The sequence below is a fragment of the Pezoporus wallicus genome, unplaced genomic scaffold (genome assembly GCF_028554395.1).
Source record: "Pezoporus wallicus isolate ANWC-B61680 ecotype Strahan unplaced genomic scaffold, APGP_CSIRO_Pwel_v1 contig_8188, whole genome shotgun sequence".
NCBI lineage: Eukaryota > Metazoa > Chordata > Aves > Psittaciformes > Psittacidae > Pezoporus > Pezoporus wallicus.
The window spans coordinates 885,169-910,541 of record NW_026640104.1 but is presented as its reverse complement, the minus strand read 5'-3'; the positions used below and the strand labels follow the sequence as shown (position 1 = coordinate 910,541).

At 39.9% G+C, this 25,373-nt stretch overlaps 1 protein-coding gene across 2 annotated transcripts in view; it reads right to left on the bottom strand.

Annotated features, from left to right (window-relative positions):
* The window catches only part of CPXM2 (carboxypeptidase X, M14 family member 2), a 77,613-nt gene that overhangs the window by 25,326 nt on the left and 26,914 nt on the right, over positions 1 to 25,373 (bottom strand). Inside the window, exons 2-5 of one of the 2 annotated variants that reach the window (XM_057417345.1) lie at positions 25,099 to 25,208; positions 18,403 to 18,542; positions 3,388 to 3,472; positions 2,725 to 2,875 (exon numbers count right to left, since the gene is read on the bottom strand). In XM_057417345.1, the coding sequence (XP_057273328.1) occupies positions 2,725 to 2,875; positions 3,388 to 3,472; positions 18,403 to 18,542; positions 25,099 to 25,208 (486 nt within the window). Of the gene's footprint in view, positions 1 to 2,724; positions 2,876 to 3,387; positions 3,473 to 18,402; positions 18,543 to 20,223; positions 20,335 to 25,098; positions 25,209 to 25,373 lie in introns of those variants that run through there. The other variant, XM_057417346.1, reaches the window with a different exon arrangement.

Genomic DNA, 25,373 nt, shown 5'->3' with positions numbered 1-25,373 from the left:
ATCTAATCAGTAACTCCTCTGCTCCAGTTATCTAAATAGTAATTTCTCATGATTTTTCCAACTCTTGGTACACCATGCATAGGAAGGAGGTATATTCACAAACCACAGGAATGGGTCCTAACCATTGCCATCTCATTCTGTCGATGCAAACAAGCTTTCCTAGAATATTAATACCTTATTGAGGTTTATCCTTTATCTGGTATTCCTTTCTTACCCTCCCTTGTGAGCCTACGTGATGGAAAGCTGATCTACAGCACAGCCTGAATGCAAATTGCAGCATTTACTCAGGGATTAATAAAGATAGAAACCCTAACATTATAAGTTTAAAACACAAGAAATTCACAGTTCTGAAAAATTACTTTCCTTCCTTCCACCCTCTTTTTTCTTGGGGTATTTCCCTATGCCCTATATCTGCCTGTCGCTGTTGTTTCCTCAGGACACTGTGCATGGGAGTCCTAAACCACATCCAAACTGCTGCTCTCGACAACGTGATTTCTTGTATGTTCACACACAGAGTGCAAATATAATCAAACCCACAGCAGGTATTCAAGGAAACTGAGCATCACATAACTTCTTTCATAGGTCTTTGGGCTTTGGAAAGGACAGAGGTGTTTGAATTGACAGAGCTCCACCTCCTGACTTTGAACTTAGGAGACTTGCTCAGTTTTATAGTGGAAAACTCCGTCAGAAAAGAAGACTTCATTTCTAGTCACACTGCAATACAGTGTATCAGAGCAGCACTATCACACCAGTGAGTTATCTAACTTGGAACAAGTAAGACACTAATAAAGGGTGAGGAATCCAGTTACAGGGAACTACATATGTCCTACAGGAAGAAAACAGGCCTCTGCAAGCCGAGGACCAGGTTTGCTCTAGGAGCCTTGTGTGCAATGGATAAAATGAGCTAGAAGAAAGGAACATCAGTTCTTTCTGAGCTAAAAGGATGGGTAGGCAGCTTATCAAAAGCTATTAGTTCTTTCAGTCCAATTACATTTTGAATAAACACACCCAATTCCCAATGCATTTCTCAATGAATGATTCTGGTATTTTCTTTCAGGGATAAATGGAATCAGCAACCGCAGGGAATTAACTCAATAAATGAATACCAGGAAGAAGCACTGATTACATTTCTATGCTAATCCAAGACCTGCAACAAGCTGGAATAGCACTCATTGGAGTGCTGATGGAAGTGCAGCTATGGTCTTACCTTGGTAGCAGTTTCACCCACTGATACAGCCCTGTGAAGCTGAAGGGTGACAAATGCTAACACTGCAAAGCAGAATTTGGCCTTGTATGGGTGTATGTGCAAATGAGAATCAAGTGTAAATAACTGCTGCACTTAATAAAAATCACTTTTTCAAATATCAACATTTTTTTCTCTTTCCTTTTCAAGTACCTATGTTTTTCCTTGAGCCTCATGCCCTGTGTCATAGGGTGGATCCTCTGCAAACCAGCACAGGAATTTGGGATAGATCACTACTTTCCGACAGCCCACTGGTCCTTTCAAGACAGAAGGGGAAATACTAGCTCTGGAATTGCCCCTTCAGGGTAAAAGCTATAATGGAGGACAAGAAACCCACAAAGTTGAAGTTTTCTAAATCCATGGTTGGAAGAAATCAGAATCCTATTGAAAACATGAATATTCACATACACAGGACACCCTGGTCACTGCCATTCAACTCCAGGATGCATTTGTTACCTACAGAAAAGCAGTTGTCTGAGCGCTGCTAAATTTTACTGCTTCATAGTAATACACCTACCTACTAAGTTTCATGATAATACTTGCCCCATACTTCTCTTTGATAAAGAATTATCCCTTCTGTGCCCCAGACTGGTTTTGTTTCCTGCGTATCTAAACACCTAAAAGACGAAAATCAGGCTACCTCTGCTTGGCATGTGAAGACCCTACAGGGACAGTGGAATTGGAGGTAGCAAATCTCTAAGAAGCAGCAGGAACAGATAAAGCAGTAATGGTGGGCTCTGGAAAGGCAATAAAGAACCCAAACAAAGAACTGTCCCCAAGGTGCAGGAATTTAAGATCAAAGAGCAAAATAAAACAAAGAAAATGAGAGATGTGGAATGAATAGTGGACAATTGAGAAAACATTTGAAAGCTTCTTCCAATCTTTACCAAGGACTGGACCATTTACCTTTACCTGAGACTTACTAAGGATCATGCTGGATTTGATAGCACTTGAAATTGGCTAGAAATTCTTTACATCCCCAATTCCCCTCCTTCCCCTCTAACAAGATAAGCACTAGTTCAGTTCCATTATTTGCCTTCAAATTAATTTAGGTAAGTCCTATGGCTTATATGAAATCATAATAATAAATAATCATCATACTACATAATATAATGCTTTTCCTTGCCTGAGAAACTCAAGACATCTGCAAGTGACTGTCCTGATACATAATCCTATTGCCTCCCCAGTACATGCACACTCTGTAAGATTAATTGTGCTGCACTTCAGCCCAAACAACACAGAAAATCTTGTTAGATCACCCACGCAATGCTGTTTTATTAATAAAACCATTTGTAGATACTATGTGATTGCATTTGAAGATTTATCTTGATACTGATCATGTATCTGGACAGATTTTTTTTTTCTTTCTGCATAACTGTACTTACAGGTATTGCATCAAAAGCAAAAATATCCAAAGGAAATAAAATTTCTGAGTCTTGCTATAGGCAGCCACATCAACATCACTTGAGAAAGACTCTTACCTGGCAAAGGACACCCTAAGATTTCCAGTCTCATACAGATGCTACCTTCTTGGAACCAGGACCGTGGGTTTATACGGATATAACGAGCAACCAGTGGCTCCGGCAACATATTGAGAACTGGGATCTCTTTTTCACTGTTTCCTTCAAATATCTATGCAGGCCAAACATACAAAAAATGGAAGATCAGCTCTTCAGAAAGTCTTTTAGCACTTGGGGTAATAGTAACAAAGTCACCTGGTACAGCCCCATGATGACAGTGGATAAGGCCAGAGCTGCTCTCCAAAGAACAAAATTCCCCCATGCCCCTCAGAGAGGGGATTCTACACTCTCTCTGGCAATAGGCACCTCATGGGCATGAGATGTCCTCAGGGATCATCAGACTGATGCTAATCCTTGCATGGGCCATGCAACAAGAAACACATCATAGGCCAGACCATTGCCAGGGTGGCATTTGCATCCATTGGCAGACACATGCAGGTTTGCTATATAGGATATTCTGGATCCCTCTCCCTATTATGTGATTTGCTCTTAAAATTAGGGGGAAGACTGAGAGAAATTGCTTTGTAGTCTTTAACTGACCAATCTGGCAAATCAAAACTCCATGTGGACAGCCCCACTTTCCCACCTCTGCTCTTCATAAAACTTTTGTTTTGTGATACTCACCACATCTCCAGATTCGTTTCTGACAGCAGTCCATGCATGACTGTCATTGCTCACCAATACTCTGTAAGAGGTCACCCAGTTACTCCTTGAAAAAGACAAAGAGTAACTAAGTTATTTTTTTCATAACTTAGAATGACTGCAAGCTGTGCTTAGTGTAATAAAGCTTGTAAGACTGCTGGCAATGGAAATCCCATGTGGCACAGTCATGTCAACACTTGGCTGAAAAAGTGACATGCAAATCTAGATTCAACAGCTCATTAGAGCAGCCTAGCACATAGCAAATAAACAGTGAGATAATATCCTGAGGTTCCAGGAGGTGAGGGATTACTGCTCTCCTTTCTTTTTAGATGCAGAATTGGGGATAAATAGCTTATCGAGAGCAGATGCACCCAGTGTTTAGAAATCTTACCTTTTCAGCTACAGAACATTTATTATTTCTGCTGCTGTTATTGGAGAGGATAGAAAAATGTAATAAATCCTCTAGGAAGAAAAGCCTGTGAATTTCAACCAGGAAAATTTCCATTTCTTCCAACACAAGAATGACTAGAGCCTGCAGTCATTCCTGTATTTATTAGCAATAGGTAGGAACAGAGAGACAATTCTGTCTTTGCACAGCAGAGTCCAATTAATCACAGCACTAATGCACTGCTACAATACTTACATCCATCTTCAGTAGGCTGATCTTTCTAGTGGCCTGGTAACCAATTTACAGCAAAATACCCTTTAACTTAAAAAAGCAAAATCTTCATTTGTACCTAAATTGTGCCTCACCTTTATTTTTTTTTTTCACCTAAAGAAGAGTAGAATAAATAGAATGCTGCTTCTTATATTCCGAGTAGATTTAAAGCTGTGTGGCTTTTATACTGCCTGGATGTTCCCTCCGGTAAGGTGTATACAGCGATGGAGAACGTAACACCTCTCATATTTGTTGGCCTGAAAAGGCAACAGTAATACATTCTTTTTTCCCCTAACACCTTCCTGGTTTCAACAGGCAGCGACTTGGAGGAGAACTGTGGCTTGGAGGTGTGTTTGTACTATAAAGTCAGTCCAGGATGATTAAATTCTATATTATTATATATAAACTGATTGTGCGTAACCAGCAGTCCTCTAGAGCAGTCCTTCTTTAACACAGGCTCTCAGATAAGCTACAAAGTCAGATTGCTGGGAATGAAACCAGGATAAGGAAAGCTCTTAGGACTAGAAAGAAGAATAGGGGCAATTTGGGCAGAAATGAGAGAAGCATCAGAGCATATGAATCAGAGATCAAGGAGTACCTGGAAGAACAGACACAGGTAGGAACAACTTTCCGTTGTAGCGCACCCATGCAAACACAACATTCTTTGCTTTTTGATCTTTTAAAAATCAACAAATACCCATAAACTACCTATGAACATACAACATTGACTCCACTGTGTTTACGTTTAAAGGGACAAATTAGCCTTTATGCGTTCACTGAGAGATTCAGGCTTTTGGTGAAGACCAAGAAAAGGACAGGGGCAGAACAAGAGCAAAATCATCAGCCATAAGACCAGCACAAGTTCACTCAGCTTCATCTTGTACAAAATAGTGACCTTAAGATGATGCCAAAGTAAATGCATGGCAGCAAAATATCTATAATTTTACTCAGAAAATAAAACAGCAGAATGAAATTTAAAGTGGTGTCACTTACATAAAAGATTCAAAGTGATGTCCAGACTTACAATGGCACCTGAATCCAGAGATTAGGTGTTTAGTAAGATTTAGAAAAGCACTTCTGTATGTAAGTATACTAATACTCCCCAAAGTCAAAGAGGAGATATCATGGGATCTTCAAAAAATGACGGAACAAACCCAGCTCTGTTTCACACACTAAACCAGCCCTCTGCAAATCTTCCACCAGCCTTCTTTAAGGAATAGATTTTTGCCATTCATGTTAGTTTGTATGGAAAAAGCTTGACTATTGCCAAGCAGACTGAACTCATTATCATATGAACAGATGAATATAACTATGACTTGTGATGGACACACTACTTCAATGGTCATTAAACAACTGTAACAAGTTAGCAGCACTCTGAAAATACTAATTGTCTGCCTGTCAGTGGAAGATCTCCTGGGGTAAGGGATTTATAGGGGATCTGTTACATGCTGGATAGACAGTGACATCAGTGTGTTACATAGGTTTCTACTAATTCTTGTAAAGAATTCAACTTTTTTCTTTCAGCTTTGTTGTGTAAGTTAAAGGAAGGCAGATGTACTTCTAGCAGACATGAAAATTAGGAATTTTGGAGGCCAACATCAAAACTCCAGGAAGAAGAAAAATAGCTTTTTCTGATTGGAAACCAACCAACAGTAGAAAAAGCACCCAGAAATTGAACTCAACCACCCAAATTCAAGAGGAAAACTCGCGGGTTTGGATGGTGGTGGTAGTGTACACATACAATGCATATTAAATGGTGAGGGTTTTTTTGGTTTAGTTGTTTTGGTGGTTGGGTTTTGGATTTTTTTTTAATTATTATTAATATTCTTGGCCTTCTTTCAAAATTAGGCTAAATGGCAATGTCACAAATCAATCAACATCATTGCTTCTGAAATATTCCAGAATCTTTATCACTTCAGTTGCACAAATAAGATAAGAGCAAGCAATACATTCATTACACCTAGAAAATAAAACCTAAGAGAATACCACAGTCACAAAACCAAGACAACGGTGGACTTTCTTCATAATCGAGAATTTTGTAAGAAAATCATGGCTTTTGATTAAAGAAAAATGGGAATCAAAGTTTTTAACAGAACCAGCTCATTTTAGTGGCATGAGAAACCGTTGCTGCTGCACTGCCATTTTCATGATATGGCTTTTATTTCCAGCATTTTAATTTTCTCATTCCCCACAAAGGTGCAAACTTCTCCCAAAAGAGAACGCATACTTGTCAATTGTACACATTTACCATCTTGAGTGGCAACGTGCTTTTCAGAGGATGTCTGCCAATTAAGATACAAAATGGATTACATCCATTCTTTTACATTTGCAGTATAGGAGGACTACAGAGGGCCATGGAACAAGATAAATTAGCATAATGTATTAGATCACACACCACATCCTGTTAACTGTGCTTGCCTATAAGGATTAAACATCCACTTTGTATTTAGTGAGATGCAGAATAAAACCCTCATGGGCGACTAGATCCTTCTCCCAGCGGCACCAAATCCAAAACTGCCTCTAGGGACCTAAATTCTTCCCCCTTTTTTCCGAACATCATAAGAAAAATGTTTTTTTTGTCAATATTAAGGAGGCTACTGTAAATTCAGATTTGCCTCAGAAAGGGCATCTTCTGCTTAAAAGTCATGTTCCCCATGGTGGGGAAGGGGAATTCTGCATGCATTCATGCATTCGGAGTATCTGGAAAACTGGCAGAAGCTTCTGACCAGGGAGCCGAGTGTTTTTAATTCCCACATATTTCTACAGGTACAGACCAGAAGAATAGCATTCAACGTACTAAATCTTCTGAGAAGCTGCAGATTTTCTACACATGTGCAGCACAGGAGGTCTTCTAGGAAGCAGATGGATATGTTACACATGCTCAAATCAACAACCAGTCTGTTTACATTAAGTACAGCTCTTCCTAGAATTGAAGAGCTTAATATCTATACAGTGCTCTGTTCATTCATGTAGACACAGAAATCTAAAGGTTTTGGGGGAAATCCACCACAGAAACATGATAGCTAAGTGTCCTGGGTTCAGCAGTAGCAGTCATTTTTTCCTCCTTCTTAGTAGCTGGTGCAGTGCTGTGGTTTTGACTTTTGGCCTGGGAACAGCGCTGATAACACCGATGTTTTTAGTTACTGCTCACATGTTTAGTCTGACCAAGGACTTTCTGAGCCTCATGGTCTGCCAGGGAAGAGGGAAAACCAGGAGGAAGCAGAGACAGGACACCTGACCCAAACTGACCAAAGAAGTATTGCATACCACAGCATACCATGCCCAGGATGTAACTGGGAGTTACCCAGAAGGGCTAGTTCACTGCAGGGTGGGACTAGGTATTGGTTGGTGCTTGGTCAGGCTGGATATTATCAGTGGGCAGGTGGTATTGTATTCTCTTCCCTTGTTATTTCCTTTATCATTATTATTATTGGTGGTAGCAGTAGTGGTTTGTGTTATACCTTAGATAATAAACTGTTCTTATCTCAGCCCGTGGGAGTTGCATTCTTTCAGTTCTCCTCCCCATCCCTCTGGGAGCAGGGAGAAGAAAAGGGAGCGGAGTGAGAAAGAAACTGCGTGGCTGATTTATGGCTGACTGTGTTTAAACCACGACACTGAGATAAGGTCTTTTGATAGCAGTAGTATTGGGGCATGCCATCCGTATTGTTATCTGACAACAGGGAGATCTATCATTAATTTCTATACATTAATTTCTTCAGCACACCACATGGAAACTTTTTGGGACCTATCAGCACTGAACAATGAAGCTATCTAAGGAAAACTGAAAGAAAGCTGCAATGCTTTCCAGTACTTTGGATGTCCCTACAATTACCATTGAGAAGCTCTTCTAAATTCACTCCATGAAATCTTCTTGGACCCACCATTGTATGCCTCAGAAAATACATATACTTATTGGTTTCATAGAGACAGGGAGACACCATTCAGGGAAGTCCTATGCCAACATTCAGAGAAGAGTGCGTTAGTTATTAAGCCCTTTCTTGGCAGGAAGCTAGGCAATAGAGAAGTTATTGCATGACAGTACCTTCTGAAGTGTTTCAGGTTACCTCTAGTTCATCATGCTCTAACAAAGTGCTACTTACATGACTGCCTCATTTAATTCACCAATGTTAGAAAAGGATCATGAGATACAGATTTGGCAGGAACCATTTGGGTTCAGGTGCTTCCCATTAATAATCCTTCTTAAAATTTATGCCAGCCTTATCTCCTCAGGAGAAACCCACCAGGAAAATCTCAGTATCTATTGCCAACATTAATCAATTCATTTCACAGAAATTAGACGCAAAAATCAAAACCAGATTCAAAATCACTGCGGCGAATTTAACTATTATTAATTAGTTGGGTTTATCTGTAACGCATTAGCTTTAGACAAGGCTTATTTGAACATCTTTGACTTTAAGTTTCTTGAGATGCAAGGAAATATCCAGCCTGGCCACTCTCATTTTAAAAAAAAAGGAAAAGACAAACTGAGGGATTGAGTGACTTGTCCAGGGACACGGAGGAAACCTGAATCAAAGCGGAGAATTAAAAACAGATCTCCCACAGCCTTAGCAGCTTCCCGCCTAGAGAATCAGCTTTTTCTTACCGAACCACAGTAGCATCAGGCTGCAGTGTGTAGGGAAAGATACCATGCCGCCACCAGAACAACAAAACATCCTTCTGCCTTGCCTTTCCCAGTATAACTTGCTTACTTTTCTTTATGTGTATTGGACACCTAGAAGACTCTCAACCCAGCACAGCACATAGTGAGTGCTAAATGAGAAGCAGTGGAGGGACACCAGGCTTTTGGCTGCCCAGCTTCCAGCAGGTAAGTACATCAGCTGAGACATCTGACTATTTGTGTTTGGGTTTATATTGTTTGAACTGTGCTTGCTGCATGTAATACCTTAAGGCCAATCTCCTCAATTATGGAAAGCTGAATAAGCAACAAGTGAAGTAAATCTGATACTCTTATCCTAGTCTCCAAGGATGCTTTTCCGCATCACTAAAACCCCACGCGTATTGAGATAAATAAGGAAAGCTGTCAGGTGCTGGTCAGCAGAAGCCAAAGGCAACAGTGGAAGAGATGTTGGGGATGCGACTAGCAAACATTGGCAGAGTTCATGTTAGCATCATCTGCAATGGATGTGGCTCCAGCTGACCATCTTATTCTGCTGTTATGAGAGTCTCATCTCTCTGCATTACAAAATCCTAAAATTAATAGAAAACAGAACCAGACAAGCACATAGATATGCATCCATCAATAATATATAAATCAACAAGCCAAAACACTTGAAATAGCAGAACACCTATACAAAAACCAACATGTTAGTTAAGCTTTGAACTACTCATGCAACAGAATCAGCATGCTGACAATTAAATGGCTTTCTGCTTGAGAAGTAATTTGTAGTCTCATGCAATTAAATGCAAAGCCATTAACATTAATATTCTATAATAATATTTATACTGATAAAATTTTAAATCACCCATTGCCAAACAGTTTCAAAAGGAAGCCAAATCAAAAACTGCTCAGGCTCGCCACAGATAGCACAGCAAGCTTCACAAACTAATTCAATCAGTGTGATTTAAGAGCTGGAGCTTGACTAGCAAGCAAGGGCAATTCTTTTAAACAGCTGAAATTTTGAAAGTTTAAGTTTTAAAATTGCTTCTGTCTGACTTAAATGAATACACTGAAACCAGACCCTGCAGAGGGCCTGTGAAGAAAAGCTCAGGGCCAGAATCTGACTTGCGTAGAATGAATTCAGCAATGATTTTTATAGCGCTCTTCTCAGCGAGGAGGAGTTGGGGTTGCAAATGTGTTCCCCACCTGATGGTTGCCACTTACAGCCAGGTTTTGACAAGATTCTGGTCTCTGACTTTCTAGAAAGTCCAGTGCTAGCTGTGGGTATTTCCTTTTGCTCTTATACAGTCAGACAGTAACATCTGAAGGTGTCTTTGTGGGGTCAAAGACATCCTCTGCCCCAAAGATTCTGTGGTCTTAGCATCTATCATTTAAAGCCACTCTATGCAAAGAGACCTGCTTGTGTTTGAAATTATTCCTATACCTGATCCTCCCCTTTCAGGTCTCCTGCATCTGCTAAACACAACCAAGCTGTGATTCCTTTCCTTATAAACTTCCTTTTGTGAAGTTTTTAATTTACCATTTTTTTTTGTGCCTATTACACCTTTGTAAATCAGTCATGTGTCTGAGGAGAAAAATCTCAGCTATACAGGCACTGCCTCACCATGTCCTTTTGTCTCCTTCCCTGTGAATATTAAAGTAATGGAAAATGAAAAGCTCTGACAGTAAACAGCAAATACTGCCATTTGTGTGCACAGCCGTGAGCATATTTAAAGTAATGCTGAAAGAGCTCAGATCTACCAAGATCACACAAAAATGCGGCCAAGTATCCCTTGGTGCATGCAGAAGTGATGAAGGGCATGGATGGAGGGGAAAAGAACAGCTGCCTCATGTCCCCCAGCTAACCCCATACACAACCATTCTCATTGCAACAAGTCATAATGCACATGCAAAATATACAGATCAAGGCTGTGATTAATAAGTGCAAGTAGATGCCTGTATTCATTTGATGTATCCTCTTCCTAAAGGCTTTGGCTCATTTGATTTCTAACTACCCATTGTAGGCCCTTCCAAGGAGGTTAAGAAGCTTTCCTTCCTCTTCTGAGCATCCTGTGAGCCTCACTTTGCAAAGCAGACTCTCTCCACACAGCACCACCCTTTGAAAGGTTGGACCAGATGACTCTTGAGGTCCCTTCCAATCTCATACTCTAAGATTCTATGATTGCAGTGATAGGACAAGAGGTAAGGGGTTCAAACTGAAACAGGCGAAGTTCAGGTTAGATATAAGGAAGAGGTCCTTTACTATGAGGATGGTGAGGAACTGGAACAGGGTGCCCAAGAGTGTTGTGAATGCTCCCCCCCTGGCATTGTTCAAAGCCAGGTTGGACAGAGGTTCAGGAGACATGGTCTAGTGTGAGGTGTCCCTGCCCACAGCAGCAGGGTTGGAACTGGATGATCTTAAGGTCTTCTTCCAACACTAAGTATTTTGTGAATTTATGATTCAAACCTGCTCCCTTCCAGTGCTTCACCATGAGTCACCAAGTCTTTGGTGTACATGAGTCATAACTGGAGCAAGAGCACCACGACAAAACATACCCATAACAGAATGAGTTGACATTCTTGACAATCTTGTGAAAATATAAGCACATTTCTGAGTGTGCTGTCAGAATCCCACCTACATGGGATCATCTGAGCTGGTCACAAAGCCAGCTCCTCATTGAGGACTACTCATCAGCAGTGAGAAATGCTCTACTAAAGTCCTGCATAAAGTAGAAGAACCAAGGTGGAAGATGAACATGGCACAGGGACTGAAATTAAGCAAGTAAGTGGAGAGCACTGAAGGCTGAAGCTGCCAAAGGCTAACTCTCAGAGCTTCAGCCACTGAAAGCCCATGAGATGGCTCCACCATTTTAATGAAAAATATAACTTAAAAATGTCAATTATAAACACTAGTATAATATGTAACTAGTGACATTAATATATCAGGGGAGCTTTTTCTATACTGAACTCAGGTTGTTTTATAACTCACATCAATATACTTGATATGATTTCAGTGGATTTGGAGCAATTCACTCTACCAGAGCCTGACTTCAGGGAAGCTGTAATAACCTCTGCAGTCCTGTCATCCAGTCAGGGCAAATAACAGTTTGCACTGATTTAATGCACCATAACAATTCAAGTCTGTACACAGCAGCTGCTTATTTTATTATGTAATTTGGATAAAACATAGAGACATTTTCACTGGATTTGCTGAAGTTTCATCGGGGTAGGTTTTCATAGGTACTACTTTGAAAGTCAACACCAAGTACCACTTCTGTCCTTGTGAGCTGGACAGGATTTATTCTACAGTTTATTCTATTATGCTTCCAAAGCAGTACTGCACTGCTGTTGTATTTTGCCCCTTCATATCTGCAGTGAAAAATTCTTTTTCTTAGGTATACGTAGAAACAATACAAATACCTGTGAGTAATCACTACACTGTCCCAAATGCCAATGCAGGTACACTGAAAGGATTATCACTGTTCTTTATTCTCTTGTTATTGGAATACTGAAGATGCTGATGTGATTATCACTTCATGAGGCCAATCTTACTGCTGAGATCATGAACTTCATACCATGAATGAGTGATAAACTGGGAAGGAAGCAAGGATTTTCGGCCTCTTGCAAGCGAGGAAGTTTACCACCTTGCAATCCTCACACACAGACTGTCCATAAAAACAAATCTCAGCTCTTGAGGAACTGCCAATGAGTACAGCAATAAGTTAAAATCTGGGGCAACACATTCATTTTGTGACTAAAGAACTGTACTTCTTTCTGTACTGCACCACCAAAATTAGAAGCAAACCGCACTGACCTAAATCTATCCTCAACTATATCTCTGGAAGGTACCCAACTTGCTCCAGAGCTACAATTCCCTAAGGACAGTTTGTCAAAAGGGATTTTGGGAGATCATGAAGGGCTACACTGCACACAGAGAAGGATGACGGTGTACTGCAAGAAAAAAGCTTGCAAACTCATTCCCCTATTCATTTACAAATAAACTGCCTTTAACAAAAGCAGAATCAGAAAAAACCTGATGCGCTGGATATTCATTATGTGCTATCCCTACAGAGTAGCACAAGGAAATCAAACAAGTGACCCAGTAGGGAACGTGTAATGGTGACGACACAGTTTCTAGATAAAACTTAGCTTCAACAGCAATGAACAAAAGCCACAAGTTTTAAAAGTGTCAGTTTAGAAGCAATATGTGCAAGTCATTGTAATTATTCCTTCCAGCCAGCAACACCATTGATTTGTTGTCTCCTCAAAACAACTAACCTTTAAAGTGTTGTTGCATGCAGACAGATCTCTACGTAAATCAGACTTGAAAATGACCACATCCCCCCTTTTCTTTTTTTGCTCCTTCTTCAAGACATTGTCCCATCCCTGGTAATGTTCAAGGCCAGGCTGGATGAGGCTTGGAGAAACTTGTTCTAGTTGAAGGTGTCCCTACACATGGCAGGGGGCTGGAACTGGATAATCTTAAGTTCCTTTCCAACCGTACCCATTCTAGGAGTCTGATTCTATGATCTTGGGCATCATGGTTTAGTAGGGGGTGTCCCTGCCCACAGCAGGAGGGTTGGAACTAAATGATCTTAAGGTCCTTTCCAACCCTAACTATGCTATGATTCTATGATCTTACATGAAAGTAAGAAAATCCTCAATATTTCCATGACTCTGAAAAGTCATAAAGATATACATGGAAATAAGTTTATTTTGACTTTTCTAAAGATTTCAGATTTTCCCCTAGGAATTTGAGCATTCTGCACAATTTCATCCATGTTTTGATTGTTGTTGTCATGTTATTTCATGACATGCAGCAATAGTGCATAATTTAACATGGTTGAAAGGTTAATTTTAAGAAAATGCATCAAATCAAACACACTTTACTCAGTGACATATTGCATCCTCTTCTAAAAATCAAAACAGCTTTTGCATTGAAACCGTCTACAGCTTTATATTACAGTCAGTACTGTAATATATTTAGATGTGTGGGTTTTCTCTTGATACAAAAGGTGGTGTTAAATTATCAAAAGACAGTTTGGGTTGTGGGAAACATGTTTCCTGTGTGTCTTAGATTCTTGCCAAACTGCTAAGAGTGATTAATATCTTTTCCCTCTGTCAAGGGAGTGCATATTTTAAAGTATCACATCATTGCTTCAAATATATGGCAAGATTCCATGGTGATGCTTCCAGTGTCCCACTCAACACCCTTGAACAGTTGTTTGAAGATACTTGGTTCTTAAAACTGAAAGATGTACCGGCAGCAATACAAAGAATTGCATACTGCGTTTCTCCCCAAAATATGCAGCCATAAACCCTCCTGTAGCCCAGCTATGGCACCATCCACCTCTCAGAGGTGGATGTCACATACCTTTCTAAAAGGCCACATCATTCACACAACTTTGTCTAGTTTGAGAAGTCAAACAAAACAGCTCTGCAGAAAGATGCCACTGACATCTATCAAGCACACAGTGAAACAGTGTGGTGACTGTCCAGAGACAACAACCTCCCGATGTTCTCAGTTCATACAAAGGAACTGATGTTCTGCCCACTCTCAAGGTGTTAGCTTTTATTTGAATCAACTAACACTTGTGGCACTCCCAAGATCTGGATATCTTCAGTGTAAAAATCAAAAAGAGTCCTGGTTTTAGCAGCTGGACCCCACTTTATACATGAAATTTCAAGCCTGCAGATCTTCTCAATAATATAAGCACGGCTTACCATTTACAATGGTAAAAGAGTGCTTTGCCATGATTTCAGGTGTCCCAAGAATGACTGAGGTAGCTGAACAGCAACAGCCCTTGAGCTTATGCGCTTGCTTTGACTGGTAAAAAAACCTCCTCAATTTAGGCACGTTTTGCTCAAAACCTGGCTTTGCTTGTTACAGGAGTTAAAAAGAAAAGCAGAAAGATTTGATTCCACATGACTATTATGGAATTCACAGCCAGGCAGCCTGAGCACACGGTTTGACTCAGAAGTGTTTTTCCTTTAAAAGGAAATGATTAAATAATTCAAGTATTCATTACTAACCAAGGATGGCTTCCTTCTTTCTCTAGTCAGCTCATCTGCACTTCCAAATAGCTGTTTCTGTACCTAAGCCTCTTCCTCCTCAAGGCTCTCATGCCTCAAGCCAAAGAGCCCTGGACTGTGAAGCAGAGCCACAACACACAGCAGAAGACAGACAAGAAACAGCAACTTCCCATGAGATTAGGAGAGAAATATCCGAGGTGAAACAATTCCTGCCAGCACAAAGTGACAACCCCGCACATTTGTGTGTTGTTTGCATTGTGTCAAGATTAATCTTCAACTCATCATTGCCTATAAAGCTCAAAAAAGCCTCAACAAGCAAGGCTGGATGCGAATAGACCGTCTTTCAACAGAGTAGGGCATCAGCAAAACCAGACTACAGTTGCCAGTGCTGCTGTAAAGGAGCAAAGGGTTGCTTCCACCACCAGTATACTAGCTCTGGCTATAGCTTCAGACATACAAGCAGAATCAAAGGCCAGACTGTTAATAACTCAAATGGTGCAACCCTACAGTGAGGGGCAAAGCTATTTGATGCAGGATTCAGCAGGGTCTCCTTGTCTGCCCTCCCAATGCTCATTTTACATGTCCTCATTAAGTCAAAAGGAGGAAGCTAAAGGGACCAGGACAGGTTCAAAACTGATCAAGGCAGAAGCTCGGGGGGTACTTTTGGTTAAGTACATTGTTCCACTTTGTTGAAGATTCTTGTTCAATAAAAAGAGGAGGGAAAAAAGGTTGCTTTTCTGGTTCTTTATCCCTCTCACACAATAGCTTTGGTGAACTTTGCATACACCCTACTGCCTTGATTTTTATTTTTAATATAACAGTGGGAAAGTCTCCAAGGCTTAAATAAAAATCTTACCTTGGCAGGCTTTTGCTTCTAATACAACACAGATCAGAGGGGTGTTTTTTTGGCACTCATGCCTGAAACAGCTTATTCTCCAACATATGATTATATTAGTTATGAAAGCACTATATTATTGTCACAATTTCATCAAGTTGGGAAAGTGCCTCAGGTAACAGAATGGCATCTTCCTGTGCAAACTTTCATATCCTATACAGATCTTTTATGATACTATCACTGTCAGTAGCTAAGTGTAAGAGAAGGATAATGTATCCGCTTTGTTTCTAATGCCTATTATAGCAAAACAGTCTCAAAAGAACCAGCCACACAAATAAAAGTACTATTGATGTGTTTATGCTGAGCTGGCTTCTAAAGCCAATTCACTGCATGCAACCTCTGTGATTACAGTCAGGTCATCGTCTCCCGAGTTTACCACAAGCACCAAAACATCTACCAGTGCCTCTGAAACCCAGCCTAAGACAGATTCTGCTCCAAGCTCAGGGTTTCTGCTGTTCTTTGGATTCAGTTTTGCTTTGTGTAGCTCTCCTCCACACCAGGACTTCATGGTTCTTTCCTTTCTTGACTGAAGAATTGGGGTAGAAAGTCATACTGAGATCATCTTTCAGACACAACGACATGAAGAATTCAGAAAGCAGCATCTGCCATCTTCCTGGGTATGATGTTCCCAGATGCTCAGACTCTGGAAACCCTAGGACACCCATCTTGGCCCAGAACAGGATTGCATACATCAGCCTAAACTCTTTCTAAAGCACTTTGAGGAGTACCAACTTGCTTTTAGAAATATCCAAGAAGTTACACATGCAGAAGCAGAGCACACAAACGTCAAACACATTGGTTTTATCTGTTCAATCTGATGAAGGGAGAGATTTCTGGAGGTGGACTCCAGGAAAGCCAGTCCCACAGCCAAAGCTGTATCAAGAGATGGCAAGTAGGATGGAGGCCATCACACGCTGACAAGAAAAGCCACCTCCTCGACAGTTCATTGTATGCAAACTGGAGATAGGGAAAGAGGACACCCCCTCCTGGGACTATTTTTTCCCACACCTCTGGCCCTTCTATAGGGCAGATATTAGTCTTACAAGATGTATTTACCAGGAGACATTAGCAAAGCTGATCCAGTTGAAATCATCTTTGCTCCTATGATGCAGCAACGTGCCTGTTTCTCCATACATCTGAGTAAAGACCCAGAAGGAGCCTGGGCCTCCTCTCCCAGCATCAGCCCTGCTCTTTCTGCAGACCTTTAGGGCTCTGCCCACCAACTCTTTGTGGGGGAAAGAGGGCAAAAGCAAGACTTAGTAATTTGAAAACCAAACAAACTGAAGATGACTGTGAATGTCAACTATAAATAGAGCATCAAGTGCTGCTGTGTACCTGCAGTAGAGCTGAACTGAAAATAGCAATATGACAAGACGAAGCCATGCAGCACTGGTGTTGAGAAACAGCAATGTCAAGAGTATGAATATAGAAAAGAATAAGACTTTTCTACAGTAATTATCTACCTAACACAGAACAATGTGGAATAAATATAGAAATTTTATTGCCAAAAAGGCTCCTACTCCCACAGCGGTGCTCAAAGAGATGAAAAGCTCCAGAAAATTAAATGATAGAAGAAAAATAAAGACTACCTTTTTTTTTTTAAATATGCTTGTATTTTTCTGGTTTACCTTTTGTTCTATGGCACATTCCTTTTCTTAAGGGAGATTTCTGACCAGAATGGATCTAAGCCTGTGCATCTCCCGAATACTTGGTCAAAAGGTCCAGTAGTGCAAGTGGGAGTATTTGCTTACATAAGGCAATGAGACTCCACAAGAAATTAAGGTACTGAACAAGCACTGTAAAGATCAGGAACAAAACAAACCGTTGCCTTCAGTTCCTGTTTGGGCTAGCCGATTGCTCTATTCCTCATAGACAATTCTCACCTCATTCACACTTGGCTGGGTTATAGAGTGATATGTTCACCTACACTCAGAAGCTGGTCCCAAAAGAGTGAATGCAACCAAGCCTGCTCACAAGTCATTTCCCAGTGCCATATACTCATCCTGTCACACAAGCAGTAACCAGAAAGGTCACAAATGTTTTCAGTGTTGGAAGTGGGCAGCACTTTCAGTACAAAGCTAAGGTCCTGAGCTAGGTGTGCCTGCACTTCCTCCTCAGACCAATGCAGCAAGGCAGCTTTCATAGCAAACGTTCCTTCCTCAAAGCTTTCTTGGAAAGCTGGCTTGAACTGCATGGAGTCTTGCTTGCATTCATAAGCACAGCACAACAGGCCTGCTACCAAACACTGCAGTCCTGATCCACACACACTGCAGGGTTTTGGTTATATTAGAAGTTCTTCTTTAGAAAAAAAGCAATTCAGCTATAACATTTGGTAACAGCTCATTTAGAAACCACATTATTTTGACATTTTACCAATGATTTGTTGGTTGCCTATGCAATGGGCAATCTCAAAGATGAGTGGTTATTCTAAACCAATATCTAACAAACCTAGTATCTAAACTAACCAATTTAAATGCTGGGAAAGAATTAGGACCTTTAAGTCAAACAAATTTGAAAGGTGAATACAAAGGCACAATCTGACGGAATCATGTTGATTCCTTTGCCAGGTGTAAATAGTGCCTATAGAAGTTTTCTTCCTATAAACACATATTTTATGCCATATATAATCATATAATCACTTTGCCTTTTACTGTTTCTCTATGCAATTATTTGATGCCACACAGCATTTCCATTCTTTCTTTTTTTCCCCTTGAAGAAACAACACACAACACAGCATGAATTCCTTGGTCTGAAAGCTCAGAAACTCATGGAGAAAAGTAAGCCTGTACTTACGACCAGAGGGAGTTTCTCCCCTGTGTGATGACTCCAGTGAATTTTGTTAGCCTTCGAGCATCTACTTCAATCCACTGATATGGGTCATTTCTTCCTGCACACCAAGCACCATCATAAAAATCATTTTCGTTAACACCTGCCTGAAAAGAAGGAGAAAACTGTCTTTATAAATCAGAACCAAGAAACCAAAGGTCTTTCATGGGAAAAACGAAAATAACACACAAAGTCATCACTCATTCCACTTCCTCCTCTGGCACCACTTTTAAGACCCCTGGGACAGTCATTCTCACCAAAATATTTCCTTACTCAAAGCAGGGAGGGAAATTCTGCAAAGTCCTTTTCAAAACTAAGAACCATTACATATAAAGTCAAGTTAGGGTTAGAAAGCATAAATAGGGCTTCAGTTCACTGTACCAGTCTGTGGCCTGAGAGAGCCTTTATCCAGAAGAAATGATCCCCATGGTCTTCAGTTATGAAAGTCCTAAAAAGTCAGCTCCAATCCATGTAAATAATGGTCAGTGCTGGAGCAATGTCATTTCCCTTGGCAAAGGAGAGAGTAGGCCATATGGAGATAATATTACTATTTCCCATCAATTTTTAGTCCCAGATTTATTAATTTTCATCACAAGGGTGTCAAAGGTTAAAAATTCAGGAGTGCCCAGCTGTCCTTCAACTTGTACACCAGTCTTTATGCCAGTTTCTTCTGGCAAAACCAGCTCAAAAAGCCCTCTCAATATTTTCAGAGAAATAGCTGCAAGGTATTTTGAGTAAACTGTATTCCAAATACAGCTGAAATATTTAAGGAAACATCGCATCTGAAGTCTTTAGATATTTATCTTATTACTAAAGCCCAGGAAATTTTTGGCACCAAGCAGCTACTGCCATAGAGAGCACAGAAGCTTTTCCATATGGTTCTCTGAGGCTACATGTAGTTTTATGATAACCCATTTGTGTTGAATATGGATTTATTGTTGCCATCCATGGAATTCTAAGAAAACATATCCTTAAACATGTCCCAGATATAAATGAAGGGTCTGGAAAACTTTGTTATATTAGAGACGCATCTTAAAGCTCTGATATAAAGCTACTGCTTATTCAGTGGTAAACTTTCAGCTGGTGTGTGTGTATATTTAAAACATAAATGAAGTATCCAAGAGCACAAGTGTCAAATTTCCCTGAATTATGCCTCAGCTTCCCTCTGAGCAGCATTAGCAGATGTTACAGTCATAGCGGGGTTACAATGGCAGCGATCCGACATTTTTAAGGACCATTTCCATCAAAATGGGCATTGTGTGGGTCTAACTCAAAGTGAAGACGCAGTGGGAAGAGAGATTAACTACAAGCCTGGTGGCATCTGAAGGAAGAGCTGCAAAACAGACACAGATTCAATTCCTAAAACTTCTTATTTTCTCAGGTACTCAAATCTGAGTAAGAGCAGCTTAAAAACAACTTGTTTTCCTAAATTCCAAAATTACCTTAAGCCACCTACTTCTATGTATTAACTCGATATTTTAAAATGGAGTTTGCTTAAGGGTTGGAGATAAAGGGAAAAACCTCTATTAACAATGGAGGTTACATTTTTCAAGGAGAACTGAACAATGGGAAAACAGGAGAATACAAATGTGATCACTGACCTGAGTAATAACCTTTCACAAGGAAAAGTTTCAATGCATTTTAGAATAAGATGAAATTTGAAGTAGCCTTCGGGTTTAAAACCAGTGCTTGCCAGGAAGCATTAAGATCTGCAGAGCACCTTGAACCAGCATTATGCTAATCCCATTCACAGTGATGAAATTTGACCAATTTCTCTGCACCAAACACCTGCATCTCTCGCTGCATCAGCTGAGATCCTTGGCCCTCATTCAGACTGAGGATATTTCCCATTGGTGTGATGATCATCAGGGTGTAAACCTCTCCTCTACGTTACTGTGAGAGGTGGGAAACAGAGGACAGAAAGAAAAACTTATATGCAAAAAAAATCCCAATTCTAATTTACTTACTAAAATCTCCATGGTTTCAATTGGATTTAAGCATATGTTTAAATTGCACATCAAATATGGGGAGTCTAAAGAACATGCTTACGGTTATGCACATCTTAAAGTAATATGGCCTTAAAAAGTGGCAAAGAGAGCATTAAAGAAAAGAAACGATGCTGCTTCTTGTTCCTGCTTTATTTCTTGCTATTAGCTTCTCTGAAGCAAAAAGTATTTTTACTAAGCAGAAAGAAGCAGGTATCTGTGTATAACTAGCACAGAGCACTATGTGAAAAAGAGGACTTTAATCAATGAGATGTTCTTGTTAGAAATATTTCTGGGGGAAAAGAATAGAAATAAACACGTTAAAACTTCTCTTTTCAAGCTTTCAGTCTGTGTTTTTTCTTAAGGTGCTTGAAGTTTTGAATTTGCCCTACAGCCACTTCAAAATACTGTTTCTAAAACAAAAAAACCCACCTTATAAATGCAATCAAATATTTAGTAGATATTTAAATTTCTTTGGGAAAAACGTTAATTCCTGAAGGATGAGAATGGCCATCATCAAATATTCAATCAAAGATATAGAACCAGATGCCTTGGCTCAGTAAGATGGTGACTTGAATTTAAAAGTTGTATATTGAATTAAAGGAGATATGAATTAAATTATAATCTGTATAACTTGTATATAATGAATTAAAGGGATAATTAAATTTATGACAAAATTATAATTTTATGAATTAGAAGTTATAACACACCCAAGCTATACATTTTAAACACCTAAGTTGTCTTTATAAGGAGTGCAGTAACTAATTAAAAATGAAAGTAAGGACTAAGTCTTAAGCAAATCCTTGTTTCCATCACTCAATTTTCAATAATAACTCAAAATTAACCCAGATTTCATAAATGCTAAAACATTCCTGAATATGCCGTATTGTATGAAAAAATACCTTTTTGATATAGAATAAGGGACTTCTTTTATGTCACTCCTAAATAAGTTCTCTATAAATATGACTGTTGAAAATCACAAATCAAGTAAAACAAACCAACTACTTATTATGTATCCAGAAGCTAAGATGAAGGGAAATCAAAAGGTTATGATTCCCTTACAAATGACGACTTGTGGTTTTAATTCATGTTCCTCTTTAGAGTTAGATACGTGCAAAACAGAACAAACACTTGCTCACATTATCACTGTTCCAAAAGCCTTATTCTATAACACAAAGATGTTACTGCCTAAATGTATTCAAACGAAGAAAGCAATTTCAGTCTGCTGCCATAAGTCAGCTAGAGAAGCAGCAGGAACACATAATATCAAACCACGTCTGTTTAAATTCTTCTCCTGTTTCCCAGAAGGATGATCAGAAAAATTATTTTACCAAAGGAAGTTTAGAAGGAAAATAAGAAATAGAAAAGCGTTACTCATCACAGGTATTTATAGCAAGCACTGTCAGTAGAGGAGAGGTAAAGCACGGAGGCTGGAAGTGTAACTTCAGTAATTGTGCCTTTTGCTTATGTTTTGAGAATGGAGCTTTTCAAAAGGAACTCATGAAACAAAGAAAAGACAAAAAGCAATACATTCTGCTTATCTGCATACACGCAATTGTATTACTTGCTCAATCTTCACTGCTGTTGGATTTCTCCAGTCAGGAAAATGAGGAAGGGGAAGAAATATCATTCTACTAATTATTTCAGATTTAACCACTGCTAATTATTGGGCAAGTGACAAATACTAATGACTTTTATCCCTGAAGGCAGAGGGCCTCAATGAATATTATTCTATGCTATGATTTTTCCTCATGATGTTAAATTACTACTCGTGGTACTACTGCAGTTGCAGGCTGGATCTCATTGCTCCTGCCTGCCAGAGCTCCCAGCTTAATCACCACACTCACACAGGGCCAGAAGCAAAATCAGGTCCCACACAACGTGAGGTCACAAGAGGTACAGATCCCAGAAGGTCTTATCCAGCCTTGATAAGCTTGTCCTTCTTTGGAATAAAGCGTAAACTGACTGATTAATGTTATACACTTCAAATAGTCTAATCAGAAAAAACTAACCCTCAAAAGCCTTTGAAAAATTTCATTATTCTACAAATTCCCTGTGCATTGGGGTAGTGCCAGTTACCTGGGGTGAGCCCTAAGCTCCTCAGCTGACTTTGCAGCAGATGATAACGCTGGGCAGACAGCAGATTTTGTCTTATTTCAGGAAGAAGCACAACGGTTTCTTCCGGACATATGAATACTGGGATGGCTCCGTGGTTATACCCAGAGCAGGCCACCAGCCCATAAAACTGCTGATCACCAGACACATAGCATAGCGCTCTGATGAAACTTCAGAGGCACATCAGCCTCTCTGAGTCTGACTTGGGCAGAGTGTTTACTTCATGTGTAGTATTAAAGAGCATGAAAACACAGCTGCCTAAATACCAGTGCCTTTTGTCTTTGCCCAGCACACCGCAACCACCCTTCTAAACAACAAACAGAAACCACCAGGGACCTGGTCGCACACCTGACGCATCAGTCCTCCATAGCACTTATTCTCAGTTATAAGCATATATCTTTTTAAACACTAGAATTCTAAATACTTAAATTCTAAATGTAAAAATGTTGAGACTGAAATTCAGAACTCTTCACACAAAATAAAATTAAGCCCTAAAATCCAAGTGACAGGGAAGAAATCTGAGAATCCAAAGTGGCTTTGAACAGATTTTACCTACTAATTTTAACCTGACCCCGAAGGAAATACTATCTAAAGAGAAATAAACGCAAGCCCATACTTTTAACACTGCAAGTCATCGTAACACTAAGTGGTCAAGGGGCTTGGGGGAATTACTGTATGGATAGCATACAGATAAGTTTTCAGTAAGGGTAAAAGATTTTGACTCAAGCATTGCTAAGTATCTTTATTAAAGACACAGCAAATAAAAAGGGCTACATTTAAACAAAAAAAGTAAGCCAGAGAAGTCACTTGACTATAAGCCAGGTGGTTGGGTTCATTGTAGGTGAGCCTCACACAGTCCTGGGATCAGGACTATACCAGAAAAAGTCCCTATACCAGGAAAGAGCAAAAGCAGCTTTTGGATAATAATAAGGATCAATCCATGCAGAATTTGTACAGCTCAGGAAAATGACGACACAAAATCTATATGAAGCAGAAGCGTGACATTGCGAAGCCTTTGTTCACAGGAAAAAAAGACCCATGAATTTTAAATGGAGAAGAGTAAAAACCCAGTTTGCAAAACGCTGTACCCCTGGCTTCACTGGAGGCTCTGGACTATCTTTGGGGGAAACACCATTCATGGTTAAGACTTTTACCCATCTTTATTTTAATGCAGCATTACTGGTGATGACATGACACACAACTAGATGGACTCCTGATCTGAACCAGTAGGGTCATTCTTGTCTTTAAGTAAATTGAACTTTAACACCAGCATGAAAAATAAGGGACCACAATCAGAGACTCACATCACTGCCCTTGGTCTTATGCCACTATATAACAAAAAACAATAATAATATAATTAAACTTTCCTATAGAGCCAACCTGAATATCATTTGCATACCATGATTTGTGTCCATGAGGTTTAATTCCTAGCAAACAATATGACGTAAAGACACAAACTACCTTGCACAGATCTCAAAAGAAGTTCCATATGAAGTCCTCCAGCTGGCTGTTTCTCAGGCAACTGCATAGCAAAACAGCTTTCTGACTAACATTAACTGATTAAAACGGGCAGTGAAGAAAAGAAGAGGTTCCCCATTCCCCATAGACAAACTCACATAGCAGAGGCACTGGAAGATGCTGAAGCAAAGGGAAACACTTGCATAATGGGATTTTAACTAACAGTAGTCCCACCTTCCAGCAGCTGCCCCCCATTACATGGCAGTAGGCACCACGTGAAATTGTTCTACTGATTAGAGCTCATCCTTCCTAGTCCCAGCCTAACTCCCCTAGTTCATTAACTAGCAAACCCTTTCAGCTGGAGAACAAAACAGTCTAATGGAGGGTCTAATAACAGGTAAGTAATAGATTAAGAAAGCTTTAGAGACTTTTTTTGTTGTTGATTTGGTGTTAGTATCCTGTTTATGACTCTGAGCCTTAAATGTTGTGTTTTACTATGCAAAGTAGCTTTTTCTCATTGGAAAAGACTGTAATTCCGAAAACAGCCCTAATAGAGTGGAAAACAGAAACAAGAAATGGGGGAAATAGAATTTGGTCCTGCAAAGCAGCTAAGCACATCTTTCATATTAAATAAAAGGAGCTAAACTAGATTGCTTGCTAGTGACTTCTGAACTGAAGCAATTTTTGGTAGTACAATCACTGCCTTTGAAAAACTGCCTTGGGGCAAGTGCTTCACTTGAAACCACGCTTCTAATTAACCACTGTCATTAGCAAACAACGAAAAAAGCAATTTGCTGTGTAAGCTTCCTTCCAGGCTGATTGCTAAGGGAGCAGCTCTGGGCTGCCTTCACCTTTGCTTGCTCATAGAGGTCTGTTTGGATTTGCACCCTCAGCACACTAAGGTTGGAGTTTTTCTAACTAAGCCCCATGAATCTGCAGGTTATCCATCAACCTTATTCACTCCTATAATTCCAGTGTTTCCCCTTCATTTGAATTACATGAGCTGACAAAGTAGTCAGAACCAATAATCATCCATTGGTTCTCTTTATACAACAGTACAACCTTAAGCCATTCTCCCACTTAGGAGAAAAAAAATGGATGTTACCTGAATATTAAGCCTTCCTCTGTGGGCCCCAAGGCCATACCGCTTTGCTGTAGAGGCATGGAGCTGGAAGTCAGTAATTTTTAATGTCTCTAGTCCAAGTGGAGGGCAATCTACAAAACAAAAGATTGATTAAAACTTAGTTAAAAAAGAAACAGAACAAGTATTCAAAGTTTCTGGATTTCAATTGTGCCAAACTGGCTGGGGTCCTCGACTGGTACAAATGAGCACAGCATCACTGAAGTCAACGAGGAATGGCAGGTCTTACAAAATCAATG